The 19,577-nt window shown below is 58.1% G+C and overlaps 1 protein-coding gene and 1 long non-coding RNA gene across 8 annotated transcripts in view; one reads left to right on the forward strand and one right to left on the reverse strand.

Annotated features, from left to right (window-relative positions):
• The window catches only part of NOL4L (nucleolar protein 4 like), a 114,313-nt gene that overhangs the window by 85,602 nt on the left and 9,134 nt on the right, over positions 1–19,577 (forward strand). For all 6 annotated transcript variants that reach the window (XM_014570850.2, XM_075900827.1, XM_075900831.1 and 3 more), the window contains 5 exons: positions 7,924–8,192; positions 11,572–11,757; positions 11,837–12,028; positions 12,332–12,454; positions 13,090–13,291. In XM_014570850.2, coding sequence (XP_014426336.2) covers positions 7,924–8,192; positions 11,572–11,757; positions 11,837–12,028; positions 12,332–12,454; positions 13,090–13,291 — 972 coding nt within the window. The remainder of the gene's footprint in view (positions 1–7,923; positions 8,193–11,571; positions 11,758–11,836; positions 12,029–12,331; positions 12,455–13,089; positions 13,292–19,577) is intronic.
• On the reverse strand, positions 694–8,981 carry LOC142818811 (uncharacterized). 2 transcript variants are annotated; one of them, XR_012896457.1, is made up of 4 exons: positions 8,856–8,981; positions 6,445–6,672; positions 3,853–4,031; positions 694–2,648 (listed from the first exon to the last, which is right to left on the reverse strand). It is a non-coding gene; the product is annotated as an uncharacterized LOC142818811 (long non-coding RNA). The 2 variants fall into 2 exon arrangements; XR_012896456.1 differs by lacking the exon at positions 694–2,648 and having other exon boundaries at positions 3,354–4,031.

Below are 19,577 nucleotides of genomic sequence, written 5' to 3' on the forward strand. Positions count from 1 at the left end.
GCAGTCTCGTGCTTGTCACGGATCTCTTCAGTCAGCTTCTTCGGAAGCCTTTTCTCCTGCGGCCGCTGCCGGCTGGGAAATGCAGAGCTGCTCCCCAGCACCCGGCTGCCTGGCTTTCCTTCCTGCCTGGCTTGCACCTGCCTTGGCTCCCGACTCCAGAACATCTGCCAGATGGTGACTTTCTGTGTGGCGATGGAGCAGCACAGTCCCTGAACTGCCCTGCCGGTGCCTAAGCAGGGGTGCAGGTTAAGCTAGTTGATGGCAAGAGTTGCCCCTTTCCCTGCTTCTGTTTAGGTTAGTTATTTTGGCTTTTACTGACTCAGTTCCCCATGTCCAGCAGCCCCCGGCTTAACCGCGACACAGGCAGCAGCCTGGCGAGTTTTCCCCATGCCGCCCGGCCTGTGGGTCTCCCCCGCACCCAGGAGCGCAGCCCATTCAGCCCCTGTCCTCTTGGAGGAGGCAGCCGGTGTCATTGTGCTGAAGCACATCTGCCCACTTAGACCCACCACGCACACTTGGCACGGCTGGCCAGCTGCCTCACATCTCCGCTGGCTGGGCTTGCCAGCAATGGCGAGATGAAAGGCCGGGTCTCCGTTCCTAACCCCTGACCCAGCCTGCAGGCAGGCCCGCGTCTCCCAGAGACAGAAGTAGCCTCTTGTTTAGAATAAACCAAGCCCAGCCCTGTCAGAGAAGGAAAGAGAAATCGGGTTTAATAAGAGATGCTGCCGTTCTGCTGGGTTGACTCTTGGGCTTTGGCTTCTGTAGGCAAACAGGGAAACTTCCGTCCCTCACAGACCCAGCGTAAAGCTGGCCTCCTGCTGTAGCGCAGAGGGATGTGGGGGGGGGGGGAGTGAGGGAGAAGATGGGGTGGGAGATGGCGCAAGGAGACCCCTTTCCTGCACAGTGCAGGAAAGAGCAAACAGCACTCCCGTGTCAGTAGACACACTTGGTGTCTGGCTCAGTGAAGACCCTGGCAGAACAGTCTTGGGGTGGAGGGTGGACTCTCAGTCTGGGGTGTAACGAGGTTTGCATTAACGAGGGAGGATGGGAAATAGAACGCCTTCGCTGGCCGTTGGCCGTCTCTTCTCTGCTACTATGAAAAAAAACGTGTAAGCATCTCAAAGGACATCAGCCTGGCAGGCGCTAGCGAGGACGGGTTTCCTGGTAATGGGTGGCTGTCCCTGCCTGTTAATGGGAGCTGGGGCTGGAACGAAGCCGACTAATGCTGGCTGGACCCTCCTCTGGAGTTCACAGACTCCTGGTCTTTGGTTGAGGAGGTGTCCTTCAGGGCTGCTCCGTGATCTTTGATGAATGGTGGTCTTCTTCCCAGCAGTGGTCCCTCAGAAGGTCCCCCGTTCTCACTGCGTGGCTCTAATTTGTATTGAGTCTCTCTCCTTCGCAGCCTCTCCTCTTTCCCCTCCTCCCCCCTCTCATCTCTTTTGTGAGTGAATAATTTATGGCACTTTTCATCTTCCTGGCTGTTGTTACAGTGAGACGTCGGTGGGTTGCTTTGAACAGTTCTGACAGTCGTTTTCAAGCTAGATGTAAAGTTCTCAAGTGTGCTGGTGACATTTCAATGTGGAAACGGCGCATTTCCCTTTCGAGGGAGACTGTGTCGGCGGCGATGGCTGTGACATGGAAACTCCGGAGGGGCGGTTGGCTTATTATAGGACAGGACTGTGTGTGGTCCAGTGAGAACAGGAGCTGGTGGTGCTGACCCAAACTGCTTCTAGGTCTGGCAGAGAATCATCAAAGTCATCAAAAAGCCTGGCTGTCGACTGGTGGAGGGTGGCAGAGCCCTCGAAAGCCCCGCACAGCCATTGGTGGGTTATTCTAGCCCTAGAAAGTCCTGGGTGGCTATTGACGGCCTGTCGCAGAACTGTGACTGAGTGGTGCTGTTGTATTGCTGGGAGGTTCCCGGGGCTGCTGCCTCTTACATAAGCTCACTGTTTTCTGAGTCAAAAGAGGGTTTTGTCTCCATTCTGGAGATGTGACAGGCGGAGAAACAATTTGTCCCATTCATCTGCAATTCCCTCTTTGGATGGCAGCACATTGCCCTACGTTAAAATAGACGTTAAACCCACCATTTCCCGGCCGGCCATAAAACCGCTCAGGGAGCAGGTGTTGGAAATCTCCCCTTCCCTTCCTGATCTCTGCAAATCCAGCGCCACAGAAAGCAAGGATAATCCGGGCGCCTCCTCCAATTGAAATTTCTGAGCCCTGATTAATTTATTTAGTAAATGACTGATCTCCCACTCGAGGCTTCCTGAGGAGCCAAGAGCCTGTCCCTCGACGTTTCCCCAGGATTGGTGAAGCTAACGAGAGGCCAGAGATGCTGCTGCCAGATTCGTCGTTCCGAAAGGCACACAGTGCTCCGTGGATGCTCAGAACGACGGCGTAGGGGTTTTCACTTTGCAGCCACGCATGTGTGCAGCCAGCCCCGTGCCAGAGAACAATGCCCCTGACGAGAGCACGTTCAATCAAGGCCTGTGCGGCCGATGGGGAGGCCGGTGCTCTGCACAAGCCCTGATTTTCAGTCGTGCTTCAGGCCTGCCTTGCCAACCTGGACCCGCTAAATTCCAGTTCACGGGTTCCAGTGTCTCCCAGCATCAGAACTCCCCAGCAGAATCCCAGCTGCCAAAGATGACCTGTGACGTGAAATTTCAATGATTTTGTTTCTGAACGAAAGAACAGTTAAAAGTTGCATTGCTTTTGCCCTTCCATCTGCATGGGGGCTTCTAATTGTCCTCATTAGAGGGGCTTCTCGCTTAGCCAAACTCCAGCCGAGGGCAGAGAACTCACGAGGCTCATGCTGCCGGGATAATTAATATATTAATAGCAGCCTAGCCCGGCTTTGCTCCCCAGCTGTTCACAGAATCGCACTGTTTGGTGGTGGTGGGTTTGGGCACTTGCCAGCTGTTTATGGAAATGTGCATAAATCCCCAAAGTTTGACGCTTTTTAACACCAACAATTATTTGCCTCAGAATTCAGCCTGGCAAGCTGTTAAAAGCCACTGCTCATCCGGTCAAAGAGCAGCAAAAGGACCATTTGAAGAGGATGACCAAGGCCGCACAAAAGAGTCTGGTTGAAACAAAGAGCTCGTACCCCCCCCCTCCCCCGGGCTGGAATTTTTCCAGCCAAACTATCTGGCAAAGGGCTACACGTAACAGAATTGGGATTGGGGTATGAGCAGGGAAATTCTCGACCCCCCCTTGCCATGGGGCAGCTCAGTCCGAGTGTGTCTAGACTACAGAGTTTTGTCGACAAAAGTGGACTTTTGTCGACAAAACTATACCTGCGTCCACACTACCATTGAGTTCTGTCGACATAACGTCGACAGAACTCAGCAGTTTTGTCGACGCTGGTAAACCTCATTTTACGAGGCATAACGCCTTCTGTCGACAGAAGGTGTTATTGCATGTAAACTGTCCTTTGCGTCTACACTACCATGTCGACAAAGCAGCTTGCTTTGTCGACAGAACTCAATGTAGTCTAGACGCTCTTTGTCGACAGAAGTTTTGTCGACGGTATCTGTCAACAAAACTTCTGTCGACAGAAGCCTGTAGTCTAGACGTACCCTCCTTGTCCAGCTACTTGGAGCTCACCGAGGCTCTGCCCTGCTCTGAGCACAGTTGCAGCAAGAACTGGTGAAATGTGTTCGCTTTGCTCTGCCCCAGGGAGTCATGCGGCTGAATTCCAGTGCTCTGGGAATCAGCCCTGCTCCGGTTCGACAGCCTGGGCAGGAGACCTCTGCCCTGCATGCATGCTGCTTCGTAAGAGCCCTGCATTCATTGCTCAGGCTTTAGGGACTCTTTGCCCGGTGTTTTGTCCAGCACGTCGGTTTTGCCGACCTCTCTGTCGCTGAGAATTATTGAGAGCCTCGTGTGTGGGTCCTGCAGAGAAGGAAGCCAGGAAATGTAGTGAAGTTCTGCATTCATAAGTTTGCTAACGCTGCTCTTAGCCTGCGCCGAAGACGTCGAGATCTGTGTCTGAACCTGCTTCTCCGTAACTTCCGTAGAGTATCTTGTTCCTGGCGGGATGAATTGGACACTTTGTTAATACAGAGAGGTGGTGTGAGCCACGTAGCCCATAAAAACGTGCAAGCGGGGCTAATTTGTTTGCAGATTTCTTTAGTACGTACTTTTATTCATCGTAGATTGAAATCAAATATGCTCTCCCTGCAGTAGCCGCTGGGCAGTTGCTTCAGCCTGCCCTGGCCTTGGATTACACCCCTACTGGTTGCTAACCCGTTTTCAGAAACGCCCTTCGTATTGTGTGTGCGTAACAAACCCAAGATTGTTATGCTGGCGTTGGATGTGAATTGAATCTTCAGCTTGTGTCTCCTGTGTGTCCTTGAGCTGGTGCGTGAAAGCAAGTGCCTGGCCCTGGGGAGGGAGGACCCAAAACGTTATCCTGTAGGGGGGTTCTTGGCACGGACAGCTGCCCTGCCGACGGCCTTTTAGACCTCCTCCTTTGGCTGTAGGACAGCGGGGAGGAGGAAGGGCGTTTCGCGGAGGGCTGGCCAGCAGCAGGGGGATGGAGGCTGGCGTGGCACGCAGGAGGAGGGCTGCCATGCATCTGCCTCTGTCAGAGTTTTGACACTTTGGTAATAATACGCCCTCAATTGATTCCTTGGCCAGAATCATGCTAATTCCTGCCCCAAGTGCCACGGGGCTTGCAGGGCTTGGAGGCAGCGGAGATCCGGAGCCCAGGCCGCCCCGGTGCAGGGAGCAAGCGTGGGGCTGTGCCTTTGGGCGCCGTGGTGCAGGGCGCAGGCGGGCGCAGCGAGGCCAGGTAGACTGTGCACAGGCCGCCTGCCTGCTACACGCCACCCCAGCTGCAGCCTCGGCGCTCAGGAGAGAGCGATCAGCCAGGAGAGGTCCCAAGGCGGCCGAGACTTTCTCCCATTGGCCTAGAGGGAGGTCGGTGATTGGCCACCCTGCGAGGAGCAGTTCGGTTGCTGTGGCGATGCCCGGGCTTACAGCGGGTCCTGTGGTGCAGCTTGTGCCTCTGTGCACAGGAATAATTCTCCCTAATCCTGCGGAGAGAGGCAGCGCCGAGTAAGGCCACGGCCCCCCCGGAGGAGCCCTGTCTAGCGCCGAGGGAGCAGCGCGGGGACAGAGCCAGGCAGAGGGGGAGCGAGCCCCGGCTCTCCGAGAGCAGCCTGCCTGCTGTCTGTGTCCTGCCTATGGCCACGGCTGAGCAAGCAAGGGGCCGCAGGCGCCAGGCAGGTCGGCAGTGCAAACCAACGTGAAGCACAGGCCCTCCTCCCCCTGCATTGTGCACGAGCAAGGCGTACACAGGACTGAGCTCATGCAGGCGCACAGGGCGTACAAGCACGGACAGGCCCGCCAGAGGACGCGCGCCACAGCAAAATGCACATCTAAGCGTAGCTAGAGTCCCAGGCAAGGGGCCCCCAGACCCGGATGGAGGATGCTGCGGGGAAGCACCCTCTTCCCCATTGTCCCAGTGGTCTACCTACTCCTCAGGTCACATACATAATGCAGAATCCCACCCACTAGCTCTGAGTCCTGTCCAGGCACAGCCCGGCAAGCTGCAGCTGCCAGCCACGGGGCACAGGCCAGGCAGGATGGAGCCACGCAGGGGCACTGAACAGCCACACCGAGGGTTAGCTCGGCTCCAGCCCTGGCTGTGTAACAGGGAGGCGGGGGCCAGGCTCTGGTGGCTGGTTGGGGGGCGTGCGGGAAGAAGAAAGGCCCCACGTAGGAGTTGGCGCACGAGTAGAAGGGTTTCGTGGAAGAGCTTGTACCAGCAGCAGGCAGGCTGGGGTGCACGCCTGTCGGGGACGGTCTAGGTCAGTGGTTCCCACCCGGGATGCGCAGATCCCTGGGGTACCAGAGGTCTCCGGGGGATATGCTCTCTAGTCTAGACATTGGCCTCATTTTACAGCCGCCTACAGAAGAAGCAAACTGAAATGCCATGACGTGCTTATACTGGGTGCTGCCGGTGTGTATGTCCCGGTGGGTTTGTGTTGCCGTGACGTGGTAACGGCCGCTGCTCCGGACGTGTTTGTGTTTTCATGTCTAGTCTGTAAGCCGTTTGTGTTTAATGGGAGTGAGGGGAGGCCTGGGGGTCCCCGCGACAAGGCAGACCCTGAAAGGGGCGCTGCAGCCTGGCGAGGCGGAGAGCCGTGGGTCTGGACTGGCGTGGTCCTGTCTCGACTCGGGGCTGGAGGAGTTGCGTTCTCCAGGTCCCTTTCTAGCCTCACCGTCCTGCCTGGCCCCTTTTCGGAGGCCTAATTGTACTTGAGACTGTTTATTTTAAGGGATACAAAGTCCTCGCTGCTGCTACCGCCTCCACAGGGGTCACAGGAAAGTTCACCCATTAAAGTTTCCCTGTGGAGTCGGGAGGGGGCAGGGAGAGGAGGGAGACTGATAGCAGCAGCTACAGCACCTTCTTTCCCCCTCCTCTGCCGCACACACCTTTGGCCTCCTGCACATGCGCCAGAGTCCCATGTGTCCCGTGTTCTCCGGCAGCCTGACCCCTATTGTCCTGCCGCAGGAGCGCGGAGGCAGGGAACAGGAAGCCAGGGACCGCCATCTGCTTGTCAGTTGGTGCAGCTTCTTTGTTTGAACCACAGCTCACAATTGCACAGGAAGCGGCTCCCGGTCCCCCTCCAAGCGGCACCTAATGCAATAAAGGATTTACGGCTGCAGGGAGGGGGCGGGAAGGGGAAATAGATGGAGCAGAGTTTAAAAAATGTGACATCTGACCCAGGAGACTGGCTCCTGAGCACGCGAAAGCCAGGCGAGGTCCCTGCGCCCTGCCGGGAGGAAAGCGATTTCTGCCCATGGCCACACTGTTCCCTAGTGCCCCGCAGCTCCGGCCTGGGTGTGTAAAGGAGGAGGAAAGGCGCTTGTGCGTAAGAGCAGGAGGCAGTTGGGGTCCAGGTACATGGCAGGGAGGGAGGATGGGATGGGGGCAGCTGGGTGCCAAGCGATGCAGAGGCAGGAGCGCCGGGAGCCGGGGCTGGGAGCAGAGGCATGCAGGAGAGAGCCTGCGGGGCACCCGGGGGGGACGTATAGACGCACAGGGTGTCTGTGCCCCTGACATGGGGGGCTGGCTGGTGTGGATACGGAAGACGCGGGCAAAGACAGGTAGGTGTCAGGGAGTCCCCTGGTGAGAGCCGTGTCCTTGGGCACTGGAGGGAGCTCGGAGAGAAGCGGGCGGGAGCTGCAGCAGGAGCCTGGAGGACGAGCGGATGGTGTTTCTATGCAACGCACAGGCCCCGGCTCTGCATTTCGCTGCCCAGATAGCTCAGTGCCAGGCTGCTGGAAGAGGGGCGAGGCAGGGGGCAGTCGGTCTGTGCCCATGCGTCCGTGTGGCTCCCGGAGAGGAACAGGGAGGGATTCTGCCCGCAGCTGCAACGGGACGTATGTGAGGAGTCCCTGGGATGGGAACCTAGTACCAGGGCCCCTGAGGCGTCTCCCATTCTGCACTGAGGTGCATTTCTGCCAGAATGCCCAGCGGTGTCTGTCCTGGAGTCTCTGCCCTGGGAAGCCAAACCCCCATTGACGTCAGTGGGGCGGACAAGGCCAGGATACCCCTTCCCACGGGTCTGCCGTGCTGGGGCGGTTCAGTGGGGGGCAGGGGGCAAACGTCGGCCTCCCAGGAGGAGGGCTGCTCAGATCCATCGCACTGCAGGGCGATGACGCCCCTGTGTGGCCTAGGCCGTGACTGGGCACACGGGATTCTGGGGAGCCCTACAAAACTCGTTTCTCTCCCCCTATGCCCACTGGCAGTCTGGCAAAAGCCGTGGCCCATGCAGGCTCTGGGCAGGATGCTACCATGTCCCTATTGGCGGGGGGGCAGCAGCTGCTCTCCTGGCTCCGGGTAGGGCGGACGGGCGCGTTCAGGGAGGGGGCTGTGGGATTTGAGTGGACGCCTCGCTCTCGTTGCAGATGATTCCTCGTCCGAGAGCTGCAGTGGGAACGGCTCCTCCACCCTGAACCCTTCCACCTCCAGCAGCACGCAGGGAGACAGCGCCTTCCCGGAAATGAACGGGAACGGGACTGCGGCTCCCATGGACTTCACCGCCTCAGCCGAGGACCAGCCCATCAACCTCTGTGACAAGCTCCCGTCTGCCCACGTCGCTCCCTCCTACCAGTCGGACAGCTGTGCCGACGGGCTGCGGAGCCGGGTCAAGTACACAGCCAAGACGACAGCGGAGGTTGGTCTGGCCAGCACGCCTGGGCGGGGGAAGGGGATACACACAGAGCCACCTGCGCGGTAAAACGCCCAGACTCCTTTACAGCCCTCCCCAGGCCGCGAGGAAAATGGAGGAACGTGCACACGAGATGTCCGAGGGCAGCAGAGGACTTTGCTCCTCTCCGTGGAGATGAGGGAATGGGGCTCCGCACGGGGCCGGTTCGGAGAGGGGTGGAGCCTGCCCGGGGAGCTGGATGCATTCCCTTCTAGGGAGGGACGGGGAAAGCCGTGGCGCTGTACTCGGCCAGCGCTGAGGAACTGCTAGCGAGCAGCTGGCTCTGGCTTTGCTCCAGACTTGGGACTCTGGCTGTGCAGTGAAAACAAGGCCCAACTGGAGGCAGCGTGGTTAGCAGAGGTAGGGGGAGAGGAAACCTTATACCAGGAGCCCTGGCCCATAGCCCTGCCCCCAGGCAGCTCCACAAAGAGCCTGCTGCTGAGCATGTGGATTTGCTCAGGGCCTGTGAAGACATTACTGCGTAGTGACCCTTTCCCACGCCTCGGTTGAGACAGCAGCATTCCCCCCCCCCCCGCCTCGACTGCCCGCTCTGGCAAGGCTGTCCCGTGGGCGAAACGCCCCGAGCCTTTCCCTGGGAAAGCCGTTCCCCAGTCCCCTCGCCCCACAAACCAGCCACGACAGATGCAACGGCAGCCGGCAGCATCTCCCCGGGAGGTGTCAGCAGGCAGGTCTCTGCTGCGGCACATCGCCCCTCTGCACAGCCGCTGGTGAGGCCTCAGCAGGCCCCTGCGGGGCTCCCACTAAGCGGTGCGGCCGCACGGCCACGCACCGGAAATGTTAGGCCCACCCCCTCCTTCGCCAAGCCTGCAGCTGCACTCGCCTTCCTGCTGGAACGCAAGGCGGGCGACGGCGGCCTGGTGGGTTCTGGCCGGGCGGCGTGGCGGCGGGCAGCTTCCCCCCTGAGGGTATGTCTGCACTGCAGTGTTATTTCGAAATAGCTAATTCAAAATAACACGTCTACACACAAAATGCATTTCGAAATAGCGTGTCCACACTGAGTGGCTGTTGAATCGCATTTAAGGCTGGTTGGAACCAGTTCCGGCAGGGCATCAGGTCAGAAGTTACCTTGTGACCAGGGCGGCCAGCAAGGCACCCTGGAAGGGCTGGAGGCCCCCTATTTCAAAATAAGCGTCTACACAGCCCGTATTTCGAAATAGCAATTTTGAAATTGGCGCTATTCCTCATGGAATGAGGCTTACCAATTTCGAAATAAGCCCTCCGCTATTTCAAATTAATTTCGAAATCACGGAAAGGCTGTGTAGACGCTAGGAAAGTTATTTTGAAATAACTTTGCTGTGTAGACATGCCCTGAGGGTTTAGTTGCAGGGCACCACCAGGCTCCCTCCCACCTCAGACACCTGTGGAGTCTCTTTCCTTCCCACCTCGTCCACCCCATATTGCCCAGGACTCCTGTGAGGGGGGGAGGTGTGTGTAGAAAACCCCGACCAATGACTGGCTGCAAACAGTCAGGTAAGGAGCTTAAGTTTCCTGCCCAGTGGTCAGCTAAGAGGTCTGGAGTAGGGATGTGAAGGACTAGTCGACCATCCAATATGCAAATGCTTATCGGACAGTCGACACACTAGTCAACTAGTCGCTCCCCTCCCCCACCCCACTGCCTCTATCAGAAAGAGGCAGCAAGAGGGAGAGAAAGAGGAGGGGGGGTTTCAAAGCGGCAGTGCTGTGTGGAGTCTGGGGCCAGACCCCAGGCTCCACGTGGTGCTGCCGCTTTGAAACACCACGTGCAGCCCGGGGCCAGCCGGGGTGTCTCCAGGCTGCACGCGACGTTTCAAAGCGGCAGCGCCGCACGGAGCCCAGGGTCAGCGGGGGAGTCCACACGGCCCTAGAGCTGTGGCTACACTTCAGTGGCGGAGGTGCCCTTATCGACTAATTGAATAGTCGATGCAAAGTGCACCGGTGATGTGGTTAGTCAGTGAGTCGCTATTTAACATCCCTAGCCAGGAGCAGCGCCATTCAGTGCGTGTGGAAATGAGTGAATTATACATAGCAATAAACGCTGCTAGGAGCCAGCAAGGTGCACCCATCCGACCAGCGCGCATGGTGCCAATACTAGCGCCCAAGACGCAACTCCCTCCGCTTACACGTGGAAACCCTTCCAGGGAGCCAGGTCCTCTCTCACAGAAAGCAGCTTCTCTAGAGGACAGAGGCGAGGTGTGCCCCACACCTGGCAGAGCAAGCGGCTCTCTGCTGTAGCAGGAACAGGTTCACAAGGGACAGGCACTGGCGGAGTGTCACTGTGTGTGCGCATGCCCGCGATGCAGGATGAATCAGACACACACACAAGACAGCACCTGTGCGCACACGCCTTGCTCCCGGCAGCTCCTTGGCCCAGGGCGTGCCCCAATTGTAGAGGAGCCGAGGGGTCGGAAAGGCCGCTTTGTGTTACGGACGGCGGCCTGCTCGGTCTGCACTAGGTGGCAGAGGGCCTGTCCGTTATCCCCACGTAGAGATGGACAGCTAGCTGGGAGACAGGATCAGATGGACAGAGAATTAGGGGCTTAAAGATGCAGACGGAGGCTTTAGGGGTTTTCGAAAGGCCCGAAGGCTGGGTAGGTGCTATGGCTGCTTCAGCCCTTTCAGGAGTGAGGTGCCCACCCCACCTTCGGCCATTTTGAAAACTGCACCACGTCCCACCTTCCTCTGAAGGTGCCCTGGTGACCCGAGCTCCAGGGGACCCGGCCAGACTCTCTCAGGGAGCCGCTGACCCCTGGCCCAGGGCTTCAGCCATAGGGTAACCGCCTGCCAGGCCTCTCCCTGTCCGAGCACGGCGAGAGGCCCTCAGCACATGTCACCCGTTTCCCCAGAGAAGAGATCCCTGCGCTGTGTATGGCCCCTTGGCCCCACTGCAGTTCCTCCCAGGTTGTCAGAGGGACCCCACACCCACCCTTTAAACAAACGCCATGGAAGAGGGAGTGGCTGCCGGGGACTTTGCCTCTTTGCTGCTTCCATTTTCGGCTGCTCTGATTTGCCGTTTGCCCGAGTGGCTCTTCTGCTCCCCTGGCCCCTCTGCTCCTGTTCGATCCCGCAGTGCTGCGTTTGGGACAGCGCCATGGATTTCACGCTGATGTTATAATAAAAGGGGTGGGACTTCCTGGCGGGATCAGGCAGCGGGAAGGGCTGTCTGGTGCTGGCTGACAGACAGACAGACAAGAGGAGCACAGGAGCCAGAGCAAACCGGGAAAAGACAAAGGGCTTCTGCATCTCCCTGTTCCTTGTCCTGTTTGAGATCGGACCCCGGGCTTCGGCAGCGGCCCGAGGGTGAGCGAAGGTCTGGGGCCTCCTGACGTCTTCCTCTCTTCTCTCTCAGTCCCCTCCATACAGTTCGGGCAGTTACGACTCCATCAAGACCGAGGTCAGTGGCTGTCCAGAGGACCTGACCGTGGGCAGAGCGCCCACCGCGGACGAAGACGACGACGACCACGATGACCACGAGGATAACGATAAGATAAATGACTCCGAAGGGATGGATCCGGAGCGACTAAAGGCCTTCAATGTAAGAATTGCAGGCTAGGGCCGAGTGGGGGCAGCCCCCCGTCTCCATTCTCTCCAACCGCTCTCCATTCTCTTTGCAGATGTTTGTGCGCCTTTTTGTGGATGAGAATCTGGACCGTATGGTTCCCATCTCCAAGCAGCCCAAAGAGAAGATCCAGGCGATTATAGAGTCCTGCAGCCGACAGTTCCCCGAGTTCCAGGAGAGAGCTCGCAAACGCATTCGCACTTACCTCAAATCCTGCCGGCGCATGAAGAAGAACGGCATGGAAATGGTGAGCGGCTTTTCCCACCTTCCATGCCCTGCTTGTCCTACCACCCGGTCAGAAGGCCACCCTAGGGCCCGCTGGCCTGTCCTCCTTGCAGGGGTGTGGAGAAAGGGGCCAGATCACAAGTCCTTCTGGATATTTTCTGTGCCCCTGCTTCCAATGTTCATCTCTTGGAAGTGTCGCTGCACGTTCTCCGCCACCCTCCGGGCATGCATGGCCGGGGGACAGGGACACTGGAGATGAAACGATTGTTTCCATCAGTGTCTGTGCTTCTCAAACGATGACCTGCCTGGTTGTGTGTCTCCCCAGACCAGACCCACTCCACCGCACCTCACCTCAGCCATGGCAGAAAATATCCTCGCAGCTGCATGCGAGAGCGAAACACGGAAAGCAGCCAAGAGAATGCGACTGGAGATCTATCAGACATCTCAGGTAGGCCCCCTGTAACCCGCTGCGTGCCTGGCCCCATTTCACCCCAGCCTGGGGCAGATGAGCCCGAATGGACAGGCTAGGTCCGCAGAAATCTTACGCTCTCCCTGGATCGCTGATGACGGGCGTAATACCTGTGCCAGGCTGGACACGCTTGGTCTGCGTACAGGGCGACGGAAAAGGGAGACCAGGCTGTGCTTGTATGTTGCACCAGGGGAAAAGTCTGGAGAACAAGAAGAAACCATGTATATGGGGGTGGGTGCCAGACCAAGGCAGGGCGGGGGGGAGGCGCAGGGTCAAACAAAGCAGCCGCAAAGGGGCAGGGATTGTTGTGCGGGGGGCGGGCGATTGACTGGGACCCGGGAGCTGAGACTCGCCTGCTCTGCCAAAGGTCCAGGGACGTTTTGGCTGCGTGTATGTAAACACCTTCCTCACAGTTTCCTGGGGAAGCGTGCAAGCCGGCAGCTTGACCCGTCTGTAACTAGGGGGGAAGCCGCCCTCGGCCGCTCCGTGCTCCGATGGGCTGGCACGCACGGGCACTGGCGGGGGCTGGCCCAGTAGGCCTTTCCTGGCCACCGGGGTAGACACGCTGCGTGTGCCGGGCGCAGCCCTTCCATCTGTCGCTTTCCGCGCTGCAGGACGAGCCGATTGCTTTGGATAAGCAGCACTCCAGAGACTCCACAGCCATCACACACTCCTCCTATTCGCTGCCAGCGTCCTCCTACTCCCAGGATCCGGTCTACATCAACGGCAGCTTGAACTACAGTTACCGTGGCTACGGGACCCTCAGCGGCAACCTGCAGCCTCCCACGTCGCTCCAGACAGGAAACCACAGTAACGGTAAGACGGAAACGGGCCGGGCCCTCGGGCTGGCCACTCGCGCCCCCTCGGAATGCCGGAGCGCGCCGTCGACCCGCAGGGGCCCGGGGCTCCTCCCCGCCCCGCCCTGGGAAAGAGGAGGCTCTGCTAGGAGGCAGGTGGTTCACGCCAGCCCCTGTCCTTTCGTCCCTCTCCCCGCTGCTCAGCTCTCCCTTCCCTTCTTCCACAGCAAACCAGCTGCCGAAGGCTGGAAGGCAGCGTGCACGAAAGAGTGGGGGAAGGGAATTTAGTTTAACTTGCCCCCCTCCCCTGTTAATAATTAACCCAGGCAGGCACCTGTCACCTCCCTGATTGCCTTGCTGGTATGAGACACCCCATCCCCCAGCCTTCATGTGTCTTTGCCTAGGACGCTGGATGGGACAGGGCTTGCGGCTGTCTGAGAGTTGGGGTCCAATGGAGCATCACTGCTCCCTCTCGTTTTTTCCATCCATGTGCGGAAAAAATAGTTACTCGCCTTCTTCACGATGTGCTGCTCGTCTCTGTTCCGATCAGGTGTGCACGCCGCATGCATGGCTGCTGGAAAGTTTTTCCCCCAGCTGCTACCTGTCGGGCTGGCTGTGGGGCCCCGAGTGATACCCTAGATATGACCCGGCCACCCCTCCGCTCCTTGCGGCTATTCCGACAGCGGGGAAGGAGGGTGGGTGTGGAGTAGATATGAGCAGCACCTCTCGCACAACAGTTACAAAGGTGAGTAACCGTTTTCTCCTCTCCGAGGGCTTGCTCGGGTCTGTTCCGATCAGGTGAGTCACAAGCCTTAGCCGGGAGGAGAGTCAGAGTGTCGCTGACCCAAGAACTGTGGTACCTTCCCGGGTGCTGCTTAATGGACAACGGTGAAAAAAAAAAAAAGCAGACACCAACCATCACCAACCTGGGGTCCAGCTACCATCTGAGGGCGTAGATCATGGGACAGGGAACCATGACCACCACAGCGATGTGGTTGTGCCCCAGACGATATGTCGACACGAGCCAGCACCAGAGAGGTCGCAGGGAGCCTGGCAAACGAGGCTACGTATGTAGCCGTGAGCCTGAGGCACGTCCTGGCCAGGGTGACGGGAAAGTCGACGAGCGACCACAACAGCTGAGCTAGCCCTGAGAATCGTTGCTCCGGCAGAAGAGCCTGGTGGTCCAGCCCCGCCCGATGAATTCGATCCTTTCCGTGGGCACGAGGGTCAGCGTTCCCCGCTTGAGGAGCAGGCCTGGCCTTTGCAGAGTGGCCCCGTTGAAGGCAACGCGCATCTCCGCCTGTTGGAAGGAGCAGCCCCGCAAGAGCCAGTCGGTCAGGTGGGGCTAGACCTGGACTCCATGGAGCCAGAGGGCTCCGTGGCTGCCATACGCTTGGTGAACGTGCCATGGAAAGCCCGAAAGAGAGAGCCGTGAGCTGAGAACGGGCGCGCCCGCCAGAAAGCAGAGGTACCGCCTGCGCGAGGGTATGGAAGTGGGCCTCCTGGAAGCCAAAGGCAGTTACCAGTGCCCTGGATACAGGGAAGGGATGCTGGACCCCAAGGAAAGGATCCCTCGAGAGGCACTGGTAGGAGGGAGCGGAATGGGAGAGACTGGCCCATCTGAAGGACACAGCCGTCCGAGGTGACGCCAGCCCCAGCTCGGGGAAGCGGGATAATCAGTGGAGGAGGATCCGGCAATGTCGGTTCTCGACTGTCCCTGCCCGTTACAAGACCGGGGCCGGGATGCCTTGCGACAGGAATACCGAAGGCGATGTGAGAAATCCGTCCTGGTGCAAGGAGGGAAAGGCCCCTGAAAGGCGGCGTGAAGGCCTGGCGTTGCATGGACCAGGTACGCATGCCCAAGGACTTCCTGGCGTTGCCAGAGTCCTGGATGCTGCGAGGCCATGAACCGGTTCCGCGAAGAGCCAGGCAGCCTGGCATGGCTGGTTCCCTCTCCAGAGTAGCGGCCGCCGTAGAATAAACCGTTCGGTCGAATAAGTCGAGGCGCTTCGTGTCTTGGCCAGGGCAAGGCTGGACGTGATCACTGGCAGGCCCTTTGGGGGCCAGGACGTTGACCATTGGGTCATGCTGCTCGGTTACCTCCTCCGCGTGCAGGTTAAGACCGAGGGCTGCCCTTTCGGAGCGAGTCCTGCAAAGCCCTGTATCCGGGGGGAGGGCCCCTGATGGAAGTGCCCCCCACCGGCTTGTCTGGGGAAGATGACAAAGAGGCCACTGTGGGATTTGTGTCCTGCCCACCCCCTAGTTGGCCCTGGGTTTAGGCCAAGGGGCTTTGCTGGGCCTAAGGGGTGCTGTAGTGGGGGCTCCAGATCTGGTGGGAGGGGGCGGCTAACTGTTGCCTCTGGGGCAGACAGAGGACCAGTGGGCAGCGTGCCCTGGGCCTGGTGGAATACCCACGGTGTCCAGAATTGCCACTGGGGTGGCCATAGGGGATCGCAACGTCAACTGGCCAAAGAGCATGGATCTGTCCCTCGGGTAATGAGGGAGAACCCGAAGGAGAGGCCGAGGCAGGGCCAAACCTCGGGGTGTGGGATGACGAGGCCTGGCCTGCTCATGGGACCATGGCTGGCGTGGAGATCGTGGGTGTTGCCCAGTGGACAAGCAGTGCTGGGATGGAGACCAGCTCCGGGGTCAAGACTGGGACCGGTGTTGAGAGCAGGGCCGGGGGCGGTGCCGGGAGCCCCGCGGCACAGAACGGTGCCACAGGGAAGCTCCATGCTCCGAATAGCGGCGCCAAGTCGAGGCTGCGTTCCGCGAAGGGTGGCTCCGAGAGGGATGGTGCCAAGGAGCGCTCCGGGCACGCTGCTGGTGCTCACAGGAGCCAGAATCCAAGTGGCGCCGGGGTCGCCATGGCTGCGAGGTCCCTCAGTGCCGCTCGTGGAGGGAACGGTCGGAGTCCTGTGGCAGGACCTGCTCGCCCGCTCCGGGAGGACCGAGTGCCGTGCTACGCATCAGACGAGGGGCGCTCGGTTGAGTGGCGCAAGGACTCCCAGCGGGGAGATGTTTGGCCCGGAACAAGTGGGCCCAGCATAGCCGGCTTCCCCCATGAAGGCTGGCGGGGCCTGGAGGGCTTCTTCCTCGGAGGTGACTGGACCATCTCGATGAGACCCCGAGCAGCCGCAGACGTGTCTGGCGGGGAAGAGGGGCCGTCTGGCTTCGCTTCCGCCCGTGGAGATTCCGAGATGATCGGGCTCGGGATGTGAGAGGAGCTCGACCCCTCCATGCCTCAGGGCCGAAGACCATCGAGGCCTGCACACGTGGAGGCTGGAGGTGCTGCCTGTGCTGACGAGGACTCGGGCGCTCTGGGCGACAGTGCCGAGTGAGACCGATGCCGGGTGGAGATCTTTGGGAGCATAGATTTAAGGCAAGAACGGCAGGGTTTAGAGCCTGGGGCTTTGGCATGCCCCATGTCCTGGCGAGGACACTGGGGAGAAGGGAAAACCCCTCCTCTCTCACACACACACTAATTGTGAACTATTAACTCTTGTCAAACAACGCTAGGGACATGTGGCGTTTGCAGTGCAAGAGCCCCAGTGCCAACAGCTGTCACTGGCAGTAAGAGGGAACAGAGGGCGGCAGGGTCTTATAGGGCATCTCACCGGCACCATGCTGGGGGCTCCACAGCCAACCTGATGGGAAGCAGCTAGGGAAGAATTTTCCAGCAGCCGTGTGTGTGGCGTGCGCACACCTGATTGGAATAGACGTGATGAAGAATAAATTTTGTTCTGTGCAGCGAGGCATGTGCGAATGTGCACCACCAAGAGAAACAGCCGTGGGCGCTCTGCTAATCCACTGGGGGCATTGGAATCTCTCTAAGTGGCCACACAAGTGCCCAGTCTACAGGGCACCCTGCTGAGCAGGCTGTGGGTGCTGCCGCAGTCTAAAAGCTGGTAAATAAGGCAGGAGCGTCAGTGTGGAGGAGGCCAGGAAAGGAGCAGCAGTGAGTGAGCGCTGGCTGTGAGGTCCAGGAGGCAGTGGAGTGGGTCTGAGTCGCACGGCAAGCCAGCTGGTGGGGAAAGGAAGAACCTGAGGAGAGGGAGAAAAGCAGCCTGATCAGTTAGATCTAATAACAGGACAGCAGGACAGCGACGGCACAAAACGAGCTCAGTCTAGCTACAGGCATAACGGGCAACAAGACGACTTTCTATAAATACATTAGGAGCAAGAGGAAGACCAAGGGCAGGGTAGGCCCATTGCTCAGTGAGGAGGGAGAAACAATAACAGGAAACTTGAAACGGCAGAGGTGCTTCATGACGTCTTTGTTTCAGTTTTTGTTAAGAAGATGGATGGTGTCAGGATGTCTCCCATAGTGAATGCTAGTAGGAAGGGGGGAGGTTTAGAAGATAAAATAAAAAAAGAACAAGTTAAAAATCACTTAGAAAAGTGAGATGTCTGCAAGTCACCAGGGCCTGAGGAAATGCATCCTAGAACAGTTGAGGAGCTGAGAGAGGAGGTATCTGAGCCTACAGCCCTCATCTTTGAAAGTCAGGGAAGTCGAGAGATTCCAGAAGACTAGAAAAGGGCAAATCTAGTGCCCGTCTATAAACAGGGAAATAAGAACAACCCAGGAAACTACAGACCAGTCAGTTTGTGCCAGGGAAGAGAATGGAGCAGGTAATTAAGGAATTCATGTGCAAACATCTGGAAGAAAGTAAAGTGATAGGTCACAGCCAGTATGGATTTGTAAAGAACAGATCATGTCAAACCAACCTGATCGCTTTCTTTGATAGGATAACAAGTCTTGTGGATAAGGGAGGAGCGGTGGATGTGGTATACCTAGACTTTAGTAAGGCATTTGATACGGTCTCGCGTGACCTTCTTATCTATAAAATAGGGAATACAGCCTAGATGGGGCTACTATAAGGTGGGTGCATAACTGGCTGGATAACCGTTCTCAGAGAGCAGTTATTAACGATTCACTGTCATGCTGGAAGGGCATAACAAGTGGGGTTCTGTAGGGGTCTGTTTTGGGACCGGTTCTGTTCAATATCTAATGATTTAGTTGATGGCATAGAGAGTACAGTTACTAAGTTTGCAGGTGGTACCAAGCTGGGAGGGGCTGCAAGTGTTTTGGGGGATGGGTCAGAATTCAAAATGATCTGCACAAACTGGAGAAATGGTCTGAGGTCAGTAGGATGCAGTTTAATAAGGACAAATGCAAAGTGCTCCGCTTAGGAAGGAACAATCCATTTCATGCACACAGAATGGGAAGCGACTGTCTAGGAGGGATACTGCAGAAAGGGATCTAGGGGTTATAGTGGACCACAAGCTAAAATGAGTCAACAGTGTGATGCTGTTGCAAAAAAAGCAAAGACGATTCTGGGCTGCATTAACAGGTGTGTTGTGAGCAAGACCCAAGAAGTCGTTCTTCCGCTCTACTCTGCGCTAACCTCAACTGGAGTATCGTGGCCAGTTCTGGGCACCACATTTCAAGAAAGATGTGGAGAAATTCCAGAGAAGAGCAACAAAAATGGTTAAAGGCCTAGAAAACATGAGCTATGAGGCAAGGCTGAAGGAACTGGGCTTGTTTAGTTTGGAGAAGAGAAGGCTGAGAGGGGACACGAGAGCAGTTTTCAGGTATCTAAAGGGTGTCACAAGGAGGAGGGGAGATAATTGTTCTGCTTGGCCTCTGAGGTTGGATGAGAAGCAAGGGGCTTAAACTGCAGCAAGGGAGGTTGAGGTTGGACATTAGGAAAAACGTCCTGCCTGTCCGGGTGGTGAAACACTGGAATAAATTGCCCAGGGAGGTCGTGGAATCTCCATCCCTGGAGGTATTGAAGAGCAGGTTGGACACACACCTGGCAGGGAGGGTCTAGACGGTGCTTGGTCCTGCCGTGAGGGCCGGGGACTGGACTCGATGCCTCTCGAGGGCCCTTCCAGTCCTAGCGTTTGTGATTCTATGAATGATACAGGAAACAAAATGAGTCCAACCTGGAGCAGGCACTGGGCATGGGCGGCGGGTATGCTAAGCGGGGGAAGGCACTGCCCTTACCAGCAGCTAGCCTGGCCCCGCCCATGCGCTGCCCCCAGAACGCCTGCTGTAGATCTGGGGGGGGGGAAGAGTTGCTGTCCCCCAGTGCCCACCCTCCCTGTGCTCCGGGGCTGAGGAGGCTGGGGCCATGCACTCCACCCTCCCAGTGATGCTGGGGAGAAGGGGGGGCGGCTTGGCTCCTGAGCAGGGCAGGGAGCCTGCCTTCACCCACTGCCCCTGGCATCAGGCCATCGGACCACACGGAGGGCCAACCCTGCCTGGCCCGAACAGCCTGAGCAGACGCCTCCGCAAAGCA

This window comes from Pelodiscus sinensis, chromosome 18 (assembly GCF_049634645.1).
Source record: "Pelodiscus sinensis isolate JC-2024 chromosome 18, ASM4963464v1, whole genome shotgun sequence".
Taxonomy (NCBI): domain Eukaryota; kingdom Metazoa; phylum Chordata; order Testudines; family Trionychidae; genus Pelodiscus; species Pelodiscus sinensis.